This window comes from Cavia porcellus, unplaced genomic scaffold (assembly GCF_034190915.1).
Source record: "Cavia porcellus strain 051 isolate PalLab524CR breed Dunkin Hartley unplaced genomic scaffold, mCavPor4.1 scaffold_32, whole genome shotgun sequence".
NCBI classification, from domain to species: Eukaryota; Metazoa; Chordata; class Mammalia; order Rodentia; family Caviidae; genus Cavia; species Cavia porcellus.
In genome coordinates, this window is record NW_026947515.1 from 44,951,282 (window position 1) to 44,973,392 (window position 22,111).

The window sequence follows — 22,111 nt, forward strand, 5'->3', positions numbered from 1 at the left end:
TGTGAAATTTAGGTGGCTATTCTAGCAGCTGGTTGGAAAGACAAGTCTGGGTGTTAAGAAAGGTCCTGGATCTTTTGTTTGTTTTCTTTTTAAAAGTTAATCTTTTTTTTAATTAGCATGTTTGCAGTACAAAATGCAGTACATACATTCTTTTGCAGTACATACATTCTTTATGGGGGTTTGGTATATGTATATATAATACATGTAAGCAGTAGAGTCCAAGGATAGATTGGGTATCATCTGGTAGAATCTTTTAATGGGTACGTACCTCACAGAGCTCCAAGACCTCCAGGTAGAGCCTGAGGAGATTTATAAAGGATGGACGGTTATCAATAGGAATGTTTCAAAAGCTAAGCATATGCGGAAGAATTATCCACAGTGTCATTTGTAGCAGGAAAATTTAGTATGGTGAGAATTGAGAAAAGATCATGTGAGTTTTCAGTTTGTAAGTCATTGATAACTTTTGACTAATCTTTTATTTTTAACTATACTGGTGATAAAATTGACAAAATATCTTTAACAGGAGCTGTAAAATAAAAGTCAATGCCTAAGGATTAAAGAAGTAAAGCAGAAGAACTACATTATACATTTAATTTAGGACTGAAGGGGAAGGAATCATTCTTGAAATGTTTTGGGTAGAAATTTATAACTTGGTAATCCACAATAGGTCTTTACTTAAAGTAGATACGTTTTGAAAATAATCAATGTCTTCCACTAAGCAGGAAGACTGAGTCTTGATGATTACCAGCTATCCAGTTAGAAAAATGTATCTTACATACCTTATTCCTAAATGTAACAACCAGAAGAAATACTGGAGAGTGGACTTCCAGTATTTCTTGTAGTATCATTACTAATAATAGTGCCTACCATTTTTTGAGTTTTCCCTAAGCACCTGAGACTATGATAAGTACTTTATAGCTGGAGAGAGTTTAGCCGTAATATTAGCAAACCTACATGCCCTGGCACTGTTCCAGGCATTTCATATAAAATTAGCTTCTTTATTCTGTGTAGCAGCTCCATGAAATACACTATTGTTATCCTCATTTACATATGAGGAATTTGAAGCTAGAGAAGAGAGGCAGCTTTTCCAGGGTCATGACTGGTAAGTACAGAACTCTAGTAACAAACTTAGACAGCCTGACCCTGAAGATTATTCTCTTAACCATGAATTCATGCTGCCTTGTTTGCCCAAAGGCGTTCAGAATATTGAGTCTGTTTTTAAAACAGTATTATGAATTATTATTACAGAATAGGCAGCTTTCAAGAAGGTTGTTTCAACTTCATTTTACAGATATGACAGTGTAGAGCAAAGGCAGAACACCCAACACCCTTTCTTTTGGTGTAGGTCATTGCATCTTGATGGCAAGTCTAATGGGTCTTTGCTGTCATTTGTGATTTCCTCCTGTAATGTTCTGGGTTCTTTGGTTTTTAAAAAAGTCTGTTAATGTGTAATTTTGGTCTTGTGAACTATCTTAATGTGAGCCAGGTGTGGCGGCACATGCCTGCGATCCAGGCTGTTCTGCAGTCTCAGCTGTTTGGGTGGCAGAGGCACTAGGATTACAAGTTTGAGGCAAGCCTGGGCAACTTAGTGAATCCTGTCTCAAAGCTTAAAAAAAAAGAATAATACCAACAAAAATACCCTGAAAAGACTGAAAGTATAGTTTAACACTCTTTGGGTTCAGTCTCCAGTACTGCCACTCCCAAATAATAATAATTTGAGCTACGCAAAGCTATTCTAAATTATGGCATGGGAGAAATTTTCATAAACATTTTTCTAGTTTCATCAAGATTTATTCACTTTCTATCTTATTTTTGGTCTTTTTAAAACTGGATCTCACTGTGGAGCTCAGGCCGGCCTTGAACTCACTCTGGAGCCCAGGCTGCTCTGGAACTCACTTCAGATGTTTTGCCTCAGCCTCCCAAGTGCTGGGATTACAGGTGTGCACCACCACACCCAGCTTCACTTTACTTAATGTTCAAAACCATAGTTTTCTTTTACATATGTATACTTTTTAAAAAAAATTGTTAGTGCATGTATATATTATATATTTACAACCTCAAGGGAGGTTGGTACGTATATATAAAGCCTCTTAATTCTTTTGTTTTTGGTACTAGGGATCGAACTCACGACCTCATGCTTGCCAGGCAGGCACTTAGGCCACTGAGCTAAATCCCAGCCCTTAATTCTTGTATATACTTTTAAATCAGACATATTCATTTGTTTTTGTTTCCAGAGAAAATACCAAGGAAAAGGATAAGACAGAAGGTACAACAGAGGAAACTGAAGAGAGAGAGCAGGCCACTCCCAGGGGCCGAAAGACCGCCAACAGTCAAGGACGCAGGAAAGGCCGGATCACCAGGTCCATGACAAATGAAGCTGCAGCTGCCAGTGCTGCAGCTGCAGCAGCCACTGAGGAACCTCCACCACCTCTGCCTCCGCCACCAGAACCTGGTGAGTGGGAAGAGCGCAGAGTGATCAGGCTGTAATTTCCTTGGAGGTGTTTCAATGCTAGAGTAAGACAGAAACCTCTAATGTTGACAACTTGGAAGTCATTCTGTAGTCTAGTTTTTAAATTTTTAAACTTGAACATTGAAGTCTTTTGAAAAAAAAAAAATCAGTCATAATCTTAGTACCCTGCGCAGCTATTTTGCTTGTTTTTAATCCTAGTATGCATACCACGTTGTTTTCTGATGTTTTTACTTGATATGTATCATAAATACTTTCTGGTTTTTAAGTAGTCTCCAGTTGTATTTTTTAAGATGTCTGTGCAGTGTTGGCATTTTGATCCCAATGCTTGATTTACTTAACCATTTCCCAATTACTGCTGGAGGGTGAAACTTGTCTTCTTCTTCCCTTTAAGACACCAATACAATGAAAAAAAAAAAAAAAAACCCTAAGAACAAAAAACATGCACATAGCCTTTGCTTTCTAGGCAAAGTTTTACTAGGTGTCAGAATCTAAGCATGATTTTCTCTCTAATGAAGTAGTCCATTAGTCTAGTCAGTTAATGTTAAGTACCACCCAAAGTGGTTTCAGTGGCACTAGTTTTCTCATATCATGACATATCGAGAGACAACACACTGTGGGAATGACAAGAATAATATGCGGGGAACTAAGAAGGAGATGAAAGACAGACTGGGGCAGAGCATGATGGTTCTTATTTCAAGCTTTACCTTGATTGGCTTACAAGGCAGGGTACCTTGCAAAGATTTCAAAGTAGAGGATTTCTCTATTAGGTTAATGCTTTAGAAAGGTAACTTTGGTGGCAGTTGTGGAGGCCAGTTTAGAGACGCTAAAGACTAGATGCAGGAGGACATTGTGTTTATGGAGGGGAAGGATTCAGGAGATTAGAGTTGACACATATCACTGGATGTGAGTAGTAAATGACAAGGAGAATTTTAAAAAATTAGTCCACGTAGGCTTAATAATTCAAGGTGGGTGGGTGGTGGTACTGTTTTCAACAGGTGGGCTATTGCAAGACTACAACACAGACCTGATATTTTCTGGTTTTTTTATAAAGCAGAGTCACAGTACGTGACCCATTTATGCCTACTGATTGTCAGACACTGAGGAATGAATAAAGTGAGTTTAGAGAAGAGAAGAGGGACTGTGCCTGGGCAGGAAGGAAGAGGGTGATACTTACTTTCATACTTGGGAGACAAGGAATGAAGAGCTGCTAAATGGGACAGTACCGGGTGAAGTGGGACTTTTTCAAACCAAGCTAAAGGCTTTCAAACATTTTGTTTTTTGTTTTGTTTTTTGGTACCAGGGATTGAACTCATGACCTCGCACTTGCCAGGCAGGTGCTTATGCTGCTAAGCTAAATCCCTGGCCCTCAAACATAGAGATGTGCATGGAGCTTTTGAGAACATTGAGTAGTGTAGAGTTTGCATGTCTAGCTAGTAGAGGAGACACTGAGAACATCCAGTTTCCATAGTTTCTTTCGCCCAACATTTTAAACAGTCTTTATACCAGATAAGTAAGGATTTTATATTCACCTGAGTGAAGGATTTAACTTCATTTTTCTCTGATTGACTGGATTTTTCTATTTCAGTTCCCACAGAGCCCGTGGAGACCTCTAGATGGACAGAAGAAGAAATGGAAGTTGCTAAAAAAGGTAATTTACAGTGCTATAGGGCTAACTTTTGTTTTATTAGAAAGAATGATTAGTAATGAATGAGATCGAACTATTTTTTTAACTGAAAAAAATAAAAAAGTTCTTCCAAACAGGTGAATAGACTAGTAAAACAAATTTAAGAGTTTTTGATGATGTGATACCCAATAAGGCATTTCTACTTTTGAAGGTTTTAAGATTCTTGAAGTAGCTTCATTTTGAGTATTATTAGAAATAAATAGCTATTTTCACTATTTGAGAATAGTTCTGAGTATATGCTATTGAAGTTTTTGAACAAATTTTGACATAAAGTGTCTATTTCTGTTATTTTAGAATTAAATAGACTAATAACTACTTTTTCAATTTGGATTTGGTTAAGTCTTTGATTTGTATCTCTTAGTTCTTTGTGTTAATCATTTATGTATTTTTTTTATTAGTATATGTTGGAATGCATTATGTTCACATTCATTGTAGGTAGTAAGTACATGTACTTATCAAGCCTTCAATTCTGTTTATCTCCCCCCATCTGTAAATACCTATCCAGTTTGTGAAAGATCTATCTCCATGTTTCTGTTGTCTTTTATTTTGTTCTTTAGACTGCTTGTATTTTGCATTTTCACATATAATAGAAACCATGCAATATTTAATCTTTTGTGTCTGATTTACTTCACATAACATTATGGTCTCAAAGTGGGTCTATTTACAAAAAATGACTCAAATGTATCCTTTTTAAGTCAGAGTAATGCTTCATTGTGGACAAATACCACATTCTTTATTCATTCATCTGTTGACTGGATATATAAGCCACTTCTAAGATGCAGCTGTTAAGAATTGTTTGCTACTGTAGACATGGGTATGCATGTATCTGTAATGTGGTGTCTTTAACTCTTTTGAGAAGATACTTATAGCAAGGATTGATATTTGAGCTATTAACTTTGCATCCGGAGTTATCCTAGCTCCATAGGATAAGTAGCAAGGTTGTGGACTAGGCTTTTCATTCATGAACATGTTGAAAATTGGTGAAAAATACAGAGCTAAAATAAGTTTAAATATTCCAGTAAGTGTTGGAATGTATCAACAAGTAATTAAAATCATAGTCATTGTTAATTTTTGTGAAAACAGTGATTAAGTTGATTTCTCTTATTTGCTTAATCAGATGACTGTTCAACTAATGCTAAATCTGTTTTGAAAATGCAGGTCTAGTGGAACATGGTCGTAACTGGGCAGCGATTGCCAAGATGGTGGGAACTAAAAGTGAAGCTCAGTGTAAAAACTTCTATTTTAACTACAAAAGGCGGCACAATCTTGACAACCTCTTACAGCAGCATAAACAGAAAGTGAGTGTAACAGTGGTGGTGAATCTTCGTGATTTTACTTTTGAGTATTTTTAAGCTTAGAGTTTGGTTTTAAAAGAAGCTTTATTTGTATCTTATATTTTTATTGTGTATTTACCTTTAAGAGGTATGCCAGCTTTTCAATACAGGTTGACTGTTTCTCTTTTTGGTACCGAAGGAGAAAGTTTCTATTTGTAGTGATGGGAATCAGTTCTTTTGAATTGCTGTAGACTGGATTTGAAAATATGTTTTCAAATTTTGATTGAAAACTTTAGTTAAAGATCTGTTGGTCATGTTGAATGAGTAGATTTAGTATATTTTAAAAAATCTTTTCAGAGAAAAATTCTATGGAATAAAACGGTTGGGAAATATAAAATCATTGAAAATTCCTGAAGGAATATCCAGTATAATGATCCTTAGAGCTTTTTAGCAATCTGTAAGGTAAAAACTGTTTTCATAAAATTATTAAGTTGTTATTTTCCCTTTTTCCAGAGTTGACATTTTCATTGATAATGTCAAAGCAACTATGAGTAAAACTACTTATACCAATCATGAGAGGGTACTAAGTATGATAATTGTTACTGAATGTATTTTCCATCTGGTGCATTTCTACTTTTATTGTTGTTATTATTGTCACTCTTTAAAGAAATGCCAATTTCCCTGAGTGTGGTGGAATATACCTGTAATCACAGGACTCGGGAGACCAAGCCAAGAGGATTGCTGTGAGTTCCAGGCCAGCCTGGACTATAGTGAGCGCAAGGCTGGTCTGGTATACATAGCAAAATCCTGTCTCAAAGTGGTAACAATAACAAAGGAAAAGCCAGTCTGAGGGCTGGCACTATATATATAGCTCAGTGGTAAAGTACTTGCCTGGCACAAGCAAGGGCTGTGGGTCTTGGCTTAGGACCAAAAGAGAAAGAGAGGAGAGAGGAGGGAGAGAGAGAAAGAAAGAAAAAGGAAGGTAAATAAAACGCTAGTTGTGCTTAAGGATATCCTTCATGCAAAAACAGTAATTGTATTGAATCTTGACCCTTGAGTACACATCTTTTTAACTAAGCAATGAAATGAGAAATATGCATAAAGCTTTTTGCTCTATACCAAAGTATTAGATTGTTCTCTAGGAAAAGTACTTTTGCAGCTGTGAGTTCTATCTGAGCTAGGTTTTTTAATGGAATATCATTTTTAATTGAAAGGATGATAAACTATGACTTTTCAGATTTTGCTATTTGGCAAATCGGTTAATTTTTGTTATCTCTCAAAACAACTCATAGTATTTGTTGCCACTTTTCAAATTTTGTACTTTCAAGCAAAAATGGAAATTCTGGAAAATATGTATCCCTTATGTGTGTTAGGTTTTTTTATTTTTGGAGACATGGTCTCACGATGTAATTTGGGTTGACCATGATATCATGACGATCTTCCTACCTCAGCCTCCCAAGTGCTGGCATTATAAACATGCGCCACCATGCCCAGCAGTGTGTGTTAGTTTTCAGTTATTGTAAGAAAACCCTGAGATACCAGCATAAAGGAAAAGATGACATATCCTCTCTCTTGGCAGTCTCTATGGTTGGCTGACCCCATTGCTTTTAGGCCAGCATAAAGGCAGCACATCATAGCAGGGAAAGTGATGGAGGCAGCTTATCCACCTCAAGGCGAGGATGAAAAAAGAGGGAAGAAGGGCTTGGGGTCCTGGCATCCTCTTCCAGGGGATGTGCCCAGTGATCTAAATCCTTCTCCTGAGCAGACCCCATTTTAAAAGTTCTGCCACCTCCAGATAGTGTCATGGGCTGGGGACCAAGTCTTTTAGACCTTTGACGTCATTACATAAACTTCAGCACCATGACCTTAACATCTTCCTAGTACAGACTTTTCTGATGAGATCAGTAGTAATAAAAGCAATTGTGGTACTGTATATGAAATATATATCCATATTTGAGAAAGTCTGCATACAGTCTCAGTTTCCTTTCCTTTTTTTGAGGTGCTAACTCTTTAACCCAGGGCCTTGTTCCTGTTCTGTATTGCATTGCGTCTCCATTGCAAAGCTCCATCTCCCATCTCTCAGTGTTTTTGAAATGAACAATTCATGATATAACATCGGATGTCATTATTGCTAAAGATTTATTAAAAAATGTTTTTTAATATACCAGAGTTCAACACAAATGAATAAAATTTAAGAGTACAAATAGTTCTTTGATACAGTTTCAAGTTTCAACTAATCTTTAAGTAGCTACTACTGAGTAGTGGTATAGTATCAAAGAATATCCAGCACTGACCTTCAAAAATGACTACTTGCTTTTTCATATGGTATCAAAGCATAATACCTTCAATTATCTGGTCTATTAAAATCCTATTTCTTTTCCATCTGTGTGAGGCCAGAATTTTTTCATGTATTTCAACCAAAACAGCATTATATCCAAGATTAGATTATATGTGGAAACATAGTTGAGAGTTATGCTGTTTTCTGTTAAGCCAGACAATAAAGAGATTTCTGAAAATGTAAAGTGTTGCCACTTTTTGCCTAAGTTATTCAAGTTATTTTTTGTTTTGGACAATAATTTTGTTGAATTAAAAACTTGTTCTTGATGTTGACATGTGAAGTGCTTCTGTTTTCTTTTTTAATAAATGGTCACTTGTTTCTTCCTAGAGGAAAGCATCTTGGGGTCCTTAATATTTTGAGATCCTTAACACGAAAAAATTGAGAATCATTAAGAAGTGATAAAGTAATGCAACACAGATATTTAAGGTTGCAGTAATTTGAACTTGCAAAGAAGAGTATGATTTTATATGGTGCATAAATAGCAGCTTTTAGATTAAAAATAAATTCAATATAAGAGTTTAAAATGTGCTTTGGTAATAACCAAAACACCAAGCAAAAAAGCCCACTATTAAAGACTTGACCTTAGAAGATATTTGAAAATATTTAAAAAGAAAGTCAAAGAATGAAACAGATCATATTTTAAAAATATGAATGTTATATTAGAGATCTTCAGAGAGACTAAAGAAGCAGAATGTGTATATATACATAGAGAGGAGGCCATGCTGGAGGAAGAAGTGGGCCGGGGTGAGCAAGAATGTCTTCAGGATTCAACTCTTGCAGTTATGAGGGCTTAGTGAGTTCAGAATCATAGTGGGCAGGTCTACTGGCAAACTGGAGACTATGGAAAAGTTGGAGTTGAAATCTAGAGGTGGTATGCTGCAGAATTTTTCCTTACAGAAAGTTAGAAGATCAGTCATTTCTTGTTCTGTTAATGACTTCAGTTCATTGGATGATGAATATTCCTTATTGAAAGCCCACTGATTTAATTTAATCTCATTTTTTAAAAAAGTACATAGAAACATCCAGAGTAATGTTTAACCAAATATTTGGGCAAAGTAGCCCACCCAGGCTGACTCAGAGTTAACAATACAAATAATTATAATTAACACAATAGGAACAGCAGGCTTTAATTCATTGTTTGGAGTATTTTATCTTTTTAAAAAGATTCAAAGTTTTGTTTTGCTTTTTGTTTTGTTTTGCTTTGAGATGGAGTCTCTACATGTAGTTCAGGCTTGCCTTGAACTCACTTTGTAGTCCAGTCTGTCCTCGAACTCACAGCAATTCTTCTATATCAGCTTACTGAGTGCTAGGATTATAGGCATATGCCACAATTCAGCGATCTTTTTAAAAATGTTTTAGTTTTAACTAGATACTTATGACCTGGAAGGTCATTTGATTATATGAAGGTGTGTGTGTGCATGCATGCATGTGTTACAATTCTGTGTATTTGGATTAAAACTTAACATATCATGTAGGGTGGAAAGTGCTTGGAGATGTAGTAAGGAGTTACATATGAGAAGAATGTTGTCTAGTGTTGGTAAAAATTTGTTTCCTGTAGTTATTAATAAAGATAATAGAATGTTGCAAAGGAGGGCCATAGATTGAGCACTGGAAAACTCCAATGATAACTGTTGTTTAAGGCTTGAAAATATTTTAGTGTCATTCATGGAATCTTCTGGAAGCTTTTAGAGAAGTGCATCTCTCTGAGATTATTCCAAGTTCCTGCCAGAAAGAGTGGATTGGTAGCCTTCAGAAGTTCACCTATTTATTTTTTTATTTATGCATGTATTTATTTGGTGGAGGGTCAGGAATTGAACTCATAACCTCATGCTTGCCAGGCAGCTGTGCTGTTGAGCTATGTCCCCGGCTTTCACCTAATTTTATGATTTAACACTAGAGATTATTTCTCTTGTGTTAATTAAGAGTTTAGGTTGCATCCTAAGTAGCACTGTCCTGTAAACTAAAAATAATACACTGATAATATTTTAGCATTTGTGGCAGTTTATTAGTTATTTTCTTGTTCCTAGAACAAAATAATCTATACCCACAGTTTAAAGCAGGAGAGGTTTATTTTGGATCATGGTTTTGGTGGATTTAGTCTATGGTGCCAGAGCAGAAAAGCATGATGGAAGGGAAGGGTGGAGGTAAACTCCTTAACCCATGGCAGCTCAGAAGCAGAGGGACAGAAGGGAGGAACTGGGAACAAGCATGCAGCTCTCCAGGTCATGGCCTGCCTCCTGTAACCAGGCCACCTCCTAACATGATGTTCACCTTTGGACCTTCAGTTGGATTAATTCGCTGAGAGTTCCACTTATGAACATGCGACTTCTGGGGAGCATTTTAGATTTAAATCACGACAGGAAGTAGTGATCTGTTTTCCTCAGTCTTGCTAGGAGAAGCTGACAACTGACTTAAGGTGAAAAATAGGTTCTGTGAGAGGCATAGAACAGAACCGCCAGGGCTGTCAGATGATGAGTCTGCAAACACAGGAGCCCTTAAATTTATGTTTAACAGTGGGTTACAAATACAGAGTAAGTAGCCAATATTTTATATTTAGATACTGTAGTACATATTTACAGGTACTGTGATATATATTTACAGATATATGATCTCACTAGAATGGGCAATTTTTACGTAATATGTAGTTTGCAAAATGGAACATACTATTCAAATAACACAAAGAAATTTGTCCTTATTACTAATAATTCAGTAGTATCACCAATAAAGTTATTGCCTATAAAACTGCATTATTCTAAATGGTATTGAAGAACATTTGTTGAGTTTATAATACCAAGAATTGAAAATTACTTAAATGTCTGCAAATGGAAGAATTTTAATTATATATTGATAACAATTTCTTTCTGCTTTTGTTTTTGTTTCTGTTTTGAGACAGAGTCTTGCTATGTAGTTAGAACTGACCTTGAATTCATTATGTGGTCCAGGCTGGCCTCGAACTCTTAGTGATCCTCCTGCCTCAGCCTCTATAATGCTAGGATTACAGGCATGTGTCGCTACACTTGGTGATAACAGTATTTTTATGGAATCACTAGTAAACTAATTTTGAAGAATTTGAACCATAGGGATATATTCAGTTTATATACATTAGGTTAAGAAAACAGGATATATAATTACATAGGGCTATCCAAGGTGTGTTTATGTGTACAGCTATAGTCATATAAAAGGCTTAAAGGGAAATGTACCAGTATAGTTAGACTCTCTAGCTGTTTGAATTATGGGTATTTTTTAAAAAATATGATTTTCTAGGCCTTCCACATTTCATTGTGTATGTTACCTTTATTGGAAAATTAAGTGTGTTATTTTGATTAGAAAGATACACTGGAGAAGAGAGGATCATGGAGATTTGTAATTGTAAGAGTGGTTCAGATGTAAGTAACTATATAAAAGGCTAGTTGGTAGTTGCCTAGAAAATTTTGGACTTCAATGAAAACTTGTCAAACAGAATCTTATTGTCTAGTATGTTTGTCAGAATTCTGAACTGTTTCAAAAATGAAAGCGTTTGATGTTTTAAAGTTACTTAAATCTTCAACAATACCATTACCTTTAGACTTCACGAAAACCTCGTGAAGAGCGAGATGTGTCCCAGTGTGAAAGTGTCGCTTCCACTGTTTCTGCTCAGGAGGATGAAGATATTGAAGCTTCCAATGAAGAAGAAAATCCAGAAGATAGTGAAGGTATCTTAAAATCTTAAATTTCATTGTAACTTCTGTTATCCCGTATGTGTAATTTTTATTTTAGTCAAATGTTTTTTATAGGAATTGCTTCCTTGAAGAAATATATCAATGTTTTTATGGTATTCTCTTTAACCTTAATGTATTTATTCATTTGCTCAACACATATTTATTTAGCACTTAAGGTGGTCCAGGTGCTATAATCAGAAGATCTTGACAGTCACGATCTTTTTTCAGATTCTAAGTGCCAACATCTATAAAAACTGTATGTAAGTGTCTATTTTTCATAAATGTACTTGTCCATTTTAAACCTTAAGTTATATTGTTCTGTTTTGGCCTTGTGGTGGATTTATTTTGCATTTTTACAAAATTTACATGTATCATATTTATACTCTCATGTAACAAGAATTACTGTCCCTAAAAGCACTAATAGAAAAATAACCCAAGAAACTCTTAAGAAATAACATAGCTTTTGTCACCTAAATCAATGAAAATTTCCTAAAAGTAATGTTTTCTTGAATTTTTGCTAGTTAAAGGTTGAAAAAAAGCACCTAACCTACTTCAGTTTACATTATTGTTAAGATTAATATGGGTTTTCCTGTGAATTGGCTGTTGCTGCTCTGGGGATTTTTATGTGATTCTTAGTTGCCCTTTATATGTTATTTATTAAACATGTTCATGTTTTATACATGTATATCTTGTTTGATTTCTAAAATTTTTTAATTACCAGAGTTGTTTAAAGCTTGTCTATATTAGTGCTGTTTATCTTTCTTTTTTTTCTTCCGTGTGTGTGTGTGTGTGTGTGTGTGTGTGTGTGTGCGCGCGTGTGTGCATATGCATTCTTAGGACACTTTACACCTTCCAGGTTTAGAAATACTAGATTCATTTTAATACACAGTTTTAAAGTTGTCTTTTAAACTTAAATTTTGTCTTTGAATTGTTTCGGCCTTAAACAATAAGTAAACTTTTTTGTGTGAGTTTTTATTTTATTTTATTTTTTTTGGTATCAGGAATCAAACTCACGACCTCACGCTAGCCAGGCAGGTGTTTATACCACTGAGCTAAATCCCTGGCCCTGTGTGAGTTTTTTAAAAAGTGAGGTAATTGTTAAGTATAAAGAGAATATTGGAACAGGTTTACTTTGGGTAGTATAAAAATGCCACAAATAATAGAAAGCAGTTTGGCAACTTTATGGTATTTCCAGCAGTTATCAGAGTTTATGCATTTTAATGGGTTTATATGTGGTTGCTAGAATTTCCCTGGAGTTATAAATATACATGAAACCCTTTGCCATAAATATACATGAAACCCTTGCCATAGTACCCCTTGTCAACAGAGTCAGTTATCTCTATTTACCACTGTCTGAAAGTGTTAAAAATGGAAAATTTGTTATTCTGAAATTTTAAAAAATACTATATCCAACTAACTTTTATTATGATATACTGTGATTCTTCTATTTCATTATTAGTTATTATTGTTAATGTCATGCTCCTACTTTATAAGTTAAACTTTATCGTAGTTATATATATAGGACAAAACATAGTAAGTACAGGGTTTGATGTCATCTGTGGCTTTTGGACATCTGCATAGGGTCTTGGGATGTATTCCCCATGAATAAAATGAGACAACTATATCTATTCTTGGCCGCCACAATAAAATACTATAAATGGGGTGATTTAAACCACAGAAATTTATTTTTATAAAAATAAATGCATGAGTTCTTATAAATTGTTAATTCGAGAACACAAAAACCTATCTTACATAAGGTGGCAGGTCCTTAAAAATTGAGTACCAAAAAGTGTCTTTTTTCCTTCTGTTTTCTTCCCCTCCTCTTCCCCTTCCCTTCCCTTCCCTTCCCTTCCCTTCCCTTCCCTTCCCTTCTTATTCCCCTTCCCCTTCCCCTCTGTTCCTTTCTGTAGTGGGGATTGAGCCAAGGATATTGGGTATGCTAAGCAAAAGCTGAACCACTGAGTCATATCCCCAGTCCTGTCTTATTTTGAAACAGGATCCTATTAAGTTTCCCAGGCTGACCTTGAACTGTGACTCTTCTGCCTCAGCTTCCTGATTAGCTGGATTACAAGAGTGTCACACTGAACCCAGTTGCTTATGTCTTTTTGTTCTAAATCATATTGTAAGGGTTGTTTTTTATATTGTTGTTGTTTAGGGAAAATACATTTGGCTGTTACCTGGAAAAGCATTATACCTTAGAAGTATTCCTACTCTTCTGTATCTTGACAGAAGATAATTGGACAAATACTTCTACTAAATGATAATCTTGTGTCTTGTGTTATTTTCCTGGTAAGTGACTTGTTTGCCCCTGGTTTGGAGGCTTTCCGTCACTACATAAAGAAATGAAGGTTAAGTCAGGCTTTTTGTTTGCTTTTCACATTGCGATGGCATGTTTTACTAGTGGTAATCACTATCACCTTAAGGTACTGTTTTGAGTACTGTTTTTTGTTTTATTTTTGAGAACGCTTCTCTGAACCCCTAAGTTTACGCCTCTAACTACATACTTAGTATTTCCCTTGAGTACCCAAGAGTCATCCAAAGCGAACTTGGTTGCTCTGTGAGCACAGGCTGCTTTCCTCTGCAGTCTTCCCTGCCATTTATTGTTACTTTTGTAATTGTGACTCACTCACATTTGACTCATAGTCCATCAGCTTCCTTGCTTCTTTGGGTGCCATTCTAACTGTTTTCTTCCATAAAGCAGCCAGATGGCTGCTTATAAAATATAAATCAGATTCTGTTTCCTATTCCAAATTCTGTAGTACTTTCCCAACTTTTTGACTGTTGTGGTTTTTTTGTTGGTTGGACTCAGGGTCTCACTGTGTAGTTCAGGCTAGCTCTTAACTTGCAGGGATCCTCCTTCCTCAGCCTCCTGAGTGCTGGGGTTGCAGACCTGCACCTCCACACCCAGCTTTCTAATTTAAAAATAAAAGCCCAAGATCTTTCTGTGCCTGATGACGCCCTACATGAATTGGCCTTGTGCCTTATGAGCTTTTTTTCCTTTAGTGCTAACAATTGAACCCCGGGCCTTCACATTGAGCTGCATCTTTCTCGTTTTTTGCAGAGCTTTTGCTAAGTTGATAAATTGACCAGGCTGGGCTTGAATTTGTGACCCTCCTGCTTCAACTTCCCAGTGTGTTCTGATTAGAGGTGCATGCCACCATGCTTGGCTTCTCTGTGACCTTTTTGCCAAAAGCTTTTCTGCTTGCTGTCTCTATTTCCACCATATAGTCGTCCTTTCTGTTCCAAGCGAAATAGTTCTATCCGGGGCCTTGGCACTTTGTGGACTTTCCCTGTGTCCCTGGCTTGCTCTTGTGTCTCCTTCAGGCCTCTTTTCAGATGTCACTCTGCCCCTATAATCCGTCTTCATCTACTCTTTAATTTTGTTATGTAGTCTCTCAGTACGTCAAATATTCATAGTTTATTTCACACTCCATGAGACCATATGATTTGATTTTCTTCATTCCCTATACCTCAACCAGCTTCCTGTACATAGTACGTTCTTTATACTTACGTGAATCAATGAAATAATGAATTCATAAGGTTTTCAAAGTAGGTTGACAGTTTGTCAGCTGGGTGTGGTGGCATATGCCTGTAATCCCAGTACTCAGGAGGCTGAGGCAGGAGGATCATGGCAAGTTTGAGGCCAGTCTAGGCTACAAAGTGAGTTCAAGGCCAGTTTGAACAGTACAGTGAGACCCTGTCTAAAAGACGACAACAACAACAAAAAGTAGTTTGTTCTGTGTTTAGAATTGTGCTTTTCATAGTTGGTTATATAATTTTTATTTTCCATACAAATGGTATATTTATGGTTTTATAGTTTGTTTTTTATTTTCCTTAGGAAAGGTTATGTATATCTTGTCATTAAGTTAACATTCCAAACATCAAACACTTACATCTGGAATTTTTTTTTTTTAAATACAAAGTAAGATAAAGCTAATGTTTTCTTTCCAGCTGAAGAGCCAGTTCTGACAGAACTGTCTTCTTAAGTCATCCTTTACCCAGCGATTTGAATATTGCCTATAATGTAGCTAAATTTTTCTGTATACATTAGAATCTATTTATGTACATTGTTTCGTGTCACTGATGTTTTTATCACTATGTTAGTTCTAAATATGTTTTAATCTGATCTTATATTCAGTTTGAATATCTAGTCAAGCATTCCTATACTTTACTACTTTTTATAATTTTCTGGGACTTTTTAAAGGAATTATTTATATAAACTATTGTTTATTTTAGTTTAAGAAAATTTTCCGAATCATTTGAATTCTCAGTGGAAGTGTATTAAATATATATGTTAATTTTAAATCATCTAAAATGTTTCTGCTGGAGTGAAATCTCTTTACATTGTTTACAACTATGGTAAACTAAAAGCAGCTCTCAAGAGTCCTGCAGTCCAAGAAAGTTGCAGTAAATTTAAGACCTGGTTGTGTATACAATTCGTTCAGTTTGTATTTCAGGCAATATTTGAGTCTAATTTGCCAGTCAGAATATAAGATCTCTGTCCATGTGGAATTTATAGACTAAGCATCAAGAATCAACTAGTTATAAATTCACATGTTAAGAGCTATCTAGTAACACAGTTTAACTTTGTCAAGGGAGCTATAGAATGCCCTTCAAGCATGTGATGTTTGAGGAGGAGTTCTGAGGAATGTATTACAAAGGAGATTAAAATAAAAGCTGTATTCTAGAGCTTTGTTTTCTAGTGTGTTAGCCACTAGCCACATGTGGCTATTAAGCCCTTGAAATGTCAGTAGTCCAAGTTGAGATCTGCTGCAACTGTAAAGTATACATCAGAGTTTGAAGATTTAGTGTCGATAAAAAGATAAAATAGTCTGTTTTTTACATTGGAAATAGTAATTCCGTCTACAGGTATGAATTTTGTATATTTTTGTTACAGTCTTTTCTGGTTTTCAGATAAAATGTTTTTAGGTTTTTAAACCTTTATAATTTCAATTTCAGAAGGTCAAGATAATTTAATGTTTCACTTTCACAGAAAACTCTAGCTTTCCCAATGGCCATAAATACATCAAAGGAGTAATTCATCCTAAACAACCACTTTCAAGCATGGTTTCTGTCACCACCTGAAACACGTTCATTATCAGATTTTTATGCTGTATCATTATCTTTAAGGTGCTGAAAATAGTTCTGATACAGAAAGTGCTCCTTCTCCTTCACCAGTTGAAGCTGTCAAGCCCAGCGAAGACAGCAGTGAAAATGCTGCTTCCCGAGGAACCACTGAACCTGTGGCTGAGCTCGAGACCACCAGTGAACCTGCACCGGCGACATCTCCCTCCCTAGCAGCTCCAAGTACAAAACCAGCCGAAAGTGAGAAAGTGGAGACCCAGGCAGACGACAGCAGCTGTGCTGAGACCGCAGAGCCAATGGACGTGGACCATCAGGAGCGCAGTGCTGAAGGAGAGTCTGTTCTTGATCCCCCAGCCACTACCAAAGAAGACTCTGTAGATGTTGAAATGGGGGCGCCAGAAAACAGTGCATCTACAGATGAAGGAGATGCCAAAGAAAGAGACTTGGAAAGAGGTAGTGAGAAAACAGAACCTGGGGATGAAGATTTGGTGGTGGCTCAACAGATAAGTACTCAGAGGCCTGAGCCTCAGTCAGACAATGATTCCAGTGCCACGTGCAGTGCAGATGAAGATGTGGACGGAGAGCCTGAGAGGCAGAGGTGAGACTCGTTTTGTTCTGCTATGCTGGTTGCTGGTCCGCTCACAAAATGAGGCTATCTACAAAGGTGACTCGTATTGAGATATTTGGGAAATTTCAGGCAGTCTGTGTACTTTTTCATTTATTTTATTGTAATTTTTTAAATTTTCGGTTTTTAAGACAGGATCTTGCTACGCATTCCAGGCCAGCCTTGTAGCACAGGCTATCCTTAAACTTGTAGCCACCCTCCTGCCTCAGCCTTCCAAGTGCTGGGATCACAGGCATACCACCATACCAGGCAGTGTGTATGATTTAACAGTAGCCCGTGATATTGTTTGTCTGCTTAATTAGCCAAGAACAGTTTTTATAATGTGTCCTGACTGCACGTTCAGTCCATATCCAATATATTTTATAACTTAATACTCTAGAATGAAATTTGGAACTAAAATAATATTTTTGAATTTATTATAGAATTTAACGGTGCTGGTGCCTCGAGATTTTTAGATTTCTGTATATTAGATCCTAGAATTTTCATCAAGAAGAGTTGAAGTAAAATAGGGATTCTTCCTAACCATTGGTTTTCCAGGAAATTCAGCCATCCAGATGATTATTTTTCCATCGTGTCACAGTAATCCTAGGTTTTATTTAATGGTCCCATTCTGTTTTTGTATTGTATGCCTTGGTGTGCTGTGGTTTGAACCAAGGGCCTCACACATGCTAGGCAAGCACTCTTCCACTGAGCTACATTCCAAGACCTTTAAAATTATTTTAATTTTTAAAAATTTTTATCCTCTTTTGTTTTTTAAAATTTCCACAATGAACATGTATTATTTATAAAGCCAAATGGCCCATTATAAAAACCTGAAAACGGCTGTGGATTTAGCTCAGTGGCATAAGTGCCTGCCTTACAAGTGCTGGGTCATGAATTCAATCCCTGGCACAAAAAAAAAGTTGAAAATGACATACGGTACATTTTGGGCTGGGGATTTATCTCAGCGGCATAAGCGCCTGTGTGGCAAGCATGAAGTTGCGAGTTTGATCCCCAGTACCAAAGAAACAAAAAACAAAAAAACCTGAAAACATTAATTTTAAAAGACAGTAATATGACAGGTAGTGAAGTAATATCAAATAATTTGTTGTTTTAAATTTTGAGATAGAATCTTACAAAGCTACTTAAGCTGACGTGAAACTTGTGACCTTCCTTGCCTCAGCCTTCTAAATAACTAGGATTAAAGGCAGGTGCCATCTACAGCAAGCCAGCTCAATGGTCCCTGTCTTTAACTGGAAGAAATATAAGTGGATTCAAGCTGTGTGGTCTTTTTAAAAGCATTCTTTAATAATCTGTATCATCTGAAACAAGGAATCCCTGTCTTTTTCACTTGTTAGTTTTGGTGATTATATTTATGTAAGAAGAAATGTTGGCAAAGAGCAATGTGAAAAGGTGAGCATTCTAAGAGAGAAGCAAAAAGTCAGGAATTCCTTGGCATGCTGGGAATGTAGCTCGGAACACGCGGCCTAGCATGTACAAGGCCATGGTCTGATTCCCAGCACCTCAAAAAACAAAACAAAATTTTTTCTGAAAACATGGTTATTTCTCAGTGACATCCTGAAGCCTATGTCGTTTCTGAACTGTTGTAATAACTCTTTTAGTTTTCTACATCTTTAGTATCATCTTTTTCTTTAGTGCATTATATAAATTAATTTTCTTCTATACATTCTAATTTTCTTACTAATTCATATGCTTTCAAATATTCACTTTCCAAGCTGGGCGTGGTGGTTTACACGTTTAATCCTGGAGCTTGTGAAGCTGAGGCAGGATGATTGCTGTGAGTTCGAGGCTAGCATAAGTACATGTATTTGAGACCAGCCTGAATTACCTAGCAAGACCCTGTCTCAAATAAAATAAATAAATGAAATAGTCACTTCCCTCAGTGTCTTGCAGCAGTGGGGAAATGTGACCAAATATATGAGAAATTATACTAGTATGTAAGTTCCCAAGTTCCATATGTAAGATGCCCCAAACTCAAGTGTAAGTATTGAAACCGAGAGAAGCGGGTGGAATGGGAGGTGCTTGTGAGTGGCTGTGTGAGCAGAATACTGCCTACCTGTGTGAATGCAGTTCTTCCTTGCTGGGTTTTTCATTTTCCATTTTCCCTGAGCAGCCAATAGAGTGAGATTTTGAGTAAAATTCTCAGTTTTAAAATGGCGAGGAGTTTTAACCTGTGATCCCAGCCAAACATCTGACAGGAAGTAGCTAATTTCAGTGGTAAATTAGGACTACACAATACTTTTTTTTTTTTTTTAATGACTCTGGGGATTGAACTGAGGGAATGCTGGGATACGCCTCCCAGTCTTTGTAGTTGTGAGACAGGGTCTTGCTGAGTTGTACTAACTGACCTGTACTTTTGCACTTTCCTGCCTCCCCTTGCAAGTAGCAGCCTGTTCTGACTGTAAGACTATCCACTTTTAAATAGCTTTTGTTCTAAATGTTTTGTTAGTGCAATATAGATAGCTTAGTTCAAATAAATATGAATCTATAAATCGCAGGTTTCTGTAATATAAAAAAATAGCCTTCCAGGTTCTATTTTTCTTAATGTTTAAGTGTCATTTATTTATTTATTTAGTTGCCAAGAATTGAACCTAGGCAAGTGCTCTGTCACTGAGCCAAAGCCGCAGCCCTGTTCATATTTACAGACAGCTATGTATGTATATATGTACATACTAACTTGAAAGGAATTATGGTGATTACGATTTTTTTTTTTTTATTGGTACTGGGGATCCGAATTCATGACCACATGTTTGCAAGGCAGGTGCTTATGCCACTGAGCTAAATCCCCAGCTCTGGTGATTATGTGTGAAGTCTTAAACAAAAATATATTCGTGCATCTTTTTTTAAAATTGCCAACGTAGGATGTTCCCTATGGATCCAAAGCCATCGTTGTTAAACCCAGCTGGATCTGTGCTGGTCTCCTCCCCGGCAAAAGCAAATCCACTGGACTTGCCACAGCTTCAGCATCGAGCTGCCGTCATTCCACCAATGGTGAGTTTTCATGTGAGATAGGAAAGTAAAGTTGTAATACAGAAACCTGTCTGCCTGTCTGTATATTTATCTACCTAATTTTCATGTTACTGGAGATCGTTAGGGTCTCTATACTGACTATATCCCCAGGCCCCTCTGTTTTTAAGACTGCATCTCACCAAGTAGCCAGACTGGGCTTGAACTTGAGATCATCCTGCCTCAGCTTCTCAAAGTGTTACTACATCTATATAACAGAAACTTTTATGGATATATATTTCTTCTGTCCTTTAATTGATTCTCAATTTCCTAAAAACATATTGTAAAATATGTAATAAGAAATTAGCCATTGTAATCAATTTAAAATGTATAGCTTACTATTGTTGAATGTGTTCATATTGCTGTGAAACAGATTTTCAGACTTTTGGGGGATGGTCTTCCAAATCTGAAACTGTTAAACAACTCCTCTTGCATAACCATTGTACTTTAAAAAAAAAAAAAAGTGAACAGACTATAAACTAAGAACATTTACCATGATGGTTGGGGTGGCCTGTGTGAAGAATGAGCAGTCTATTTCAGGCCTGAAGAGAGCTGGTATGTTAATGAGTAGTTGTGGAAGGGGACTGGCTAGTGAAAACAGCTACCAGTTCACTGACTGTAGTGGCTGAGGTTTGGAGAGTACTGAAAGAAATACTGGGCTTAAGAAATCAGAAGCTCCGTTTTGAATATAAGCTCTGAAATACTTTGAGAGAGTCATATGGACTCCAGCTTTGAATGGACTCAGACAGTGTTATATGTGGGGAACTTGGAGGAGCAATCTTGGAAATAGAAAAGTGTGAGTCATTACCATATGGATGACATTTAAAGCCACAGAAAAGAACGTGATTGCCAGGTAAGAGACCTAGAGATGAGGGTTGGGATCCACAGCTAGGCCACAAAACACTTGATCACCATGTTCAAAGCAGGCAGATGCTCTGTAGTGTCTGATTTTGATCCCTCCCCCATACTTTATCAGCAAGCCACGAAATACTGGAGCTACTGATAGGCACCTAAATACAGACCCTGCTACATACCTGATAATGTCAAGGATATATACTTCAAACATGGTTTTGAGACCAGCAGTCTCAATTTCTTCCTGGTTGGGTCAGGGCCTGATCTTGCTAGGTTTATAGTTCTACTCTTTTATTAGTCAGTGAATACAATTCTTTTACTCTGTTTTTATTTGTTTACTTGTTTGTTTGTTTGTTTGTTTGTTTGTTTTGTCGTTTTGTGACAAGATCTTGCTATTTAGTTCAGGCTGCCCTTAATCTCACTTTGTAGCCCAGGCTGGCCTTGAACTTGGAGCAGTCCTTCCTGCCTCAACCTTGAGTGCTGGGAGTACAGGCATGTGCCACCGCGCCTAGTTTCTGTTCTTTTCTTGATGGAAATCAAATGTGTTATTTGTTTGGACTTTGACACTTAATCCATTATTGTTTTAATTAATGTAGCTCAAGGTTTTCATTTTCTATTGAGGTCTGAAAATTTGCTTTTCTCCAAAATATTTGTTTGCTTTTTCACATTAGAACCCCGAAACATTGCCGGGGATTTAGCTTAGTGGCATAAGTGCCTGCCTGGCGAGCACCTGGTCATGAGTTCGATCCCTGGTACCCCCGCCCAAAAAATCCCAAACATTTTTGTTGAAGAGTAGTCTTAGGCTTTACTTTGATGACCATGACTTTGTAGACAATATCCATATTGACCTCCATGATCAAGATTCAGTCATTTCTGCTTGTTGGATACTAAATCCATTTTCTTTAAGTGAGTACACAAAGACAATGATATCAGAGTGCTCCATTCTCAGGACAGCTAATATCTCTTCTTTTGTGTTCTAGCTATAGGCACTCAATAAATGGGCTTAGTTCCTGTCATCAAGGAAGTGCATGCAGCCTCTGAGCAGGGCCCAGAGCCCAGCTTAGGGCGTGGCTTTGGCA

The 22,111-nt window shown here is 36.7% G+C and overlaps 1 protein-coding gene across 18 annotated transcripts in view; it reads left to right on the forward strand.

The window, feature by feature from the left end:
* The window catches only part of Ncor1 (nuclear receptor corepressor 1), a 152,723-nt gene that overhangs the window by 76,203 nt on the left and 54,409 nt on the right, over positions 1 to 22,111 (forward strand). For 16 of the 18 annotated variants that reach the window (XM_063242447.1, XM_063242441.1, XM_063242453.1 and 13 more), the window contains 6 exons: positions 2,235 to 2,452; positions 4,056 to 4,118; positions 5,313 to 5,452; positions 11,332 to 11,458; positions 16,595 to 17,147; positions 20,036 to 20,165. In XM_063242447.1, the coding sequence (XP_063098517.1) occupies positions 2,235 to 2,452; positions 4,056 to 4,118; positions 5,313 to 5,452; positions 11,332 to 11,458; positions 16,595 to 17,147; positions 20,036 to 20,165 (1,231 nt within the window). The remainder of the gene's footprint in view (positions 1 to 2,234; positions 2,453 to 4,055; positions 4,119 to 5,312; positions 5,453 to 11,331; positions 11,459 to 16,594; positions 17,148 to 20,035; positions 20,166 to 22,111) is intronic. The other 2 variants (XM_063242452.1, XM_063242456.1) reach the window with 1 other exon arrangement.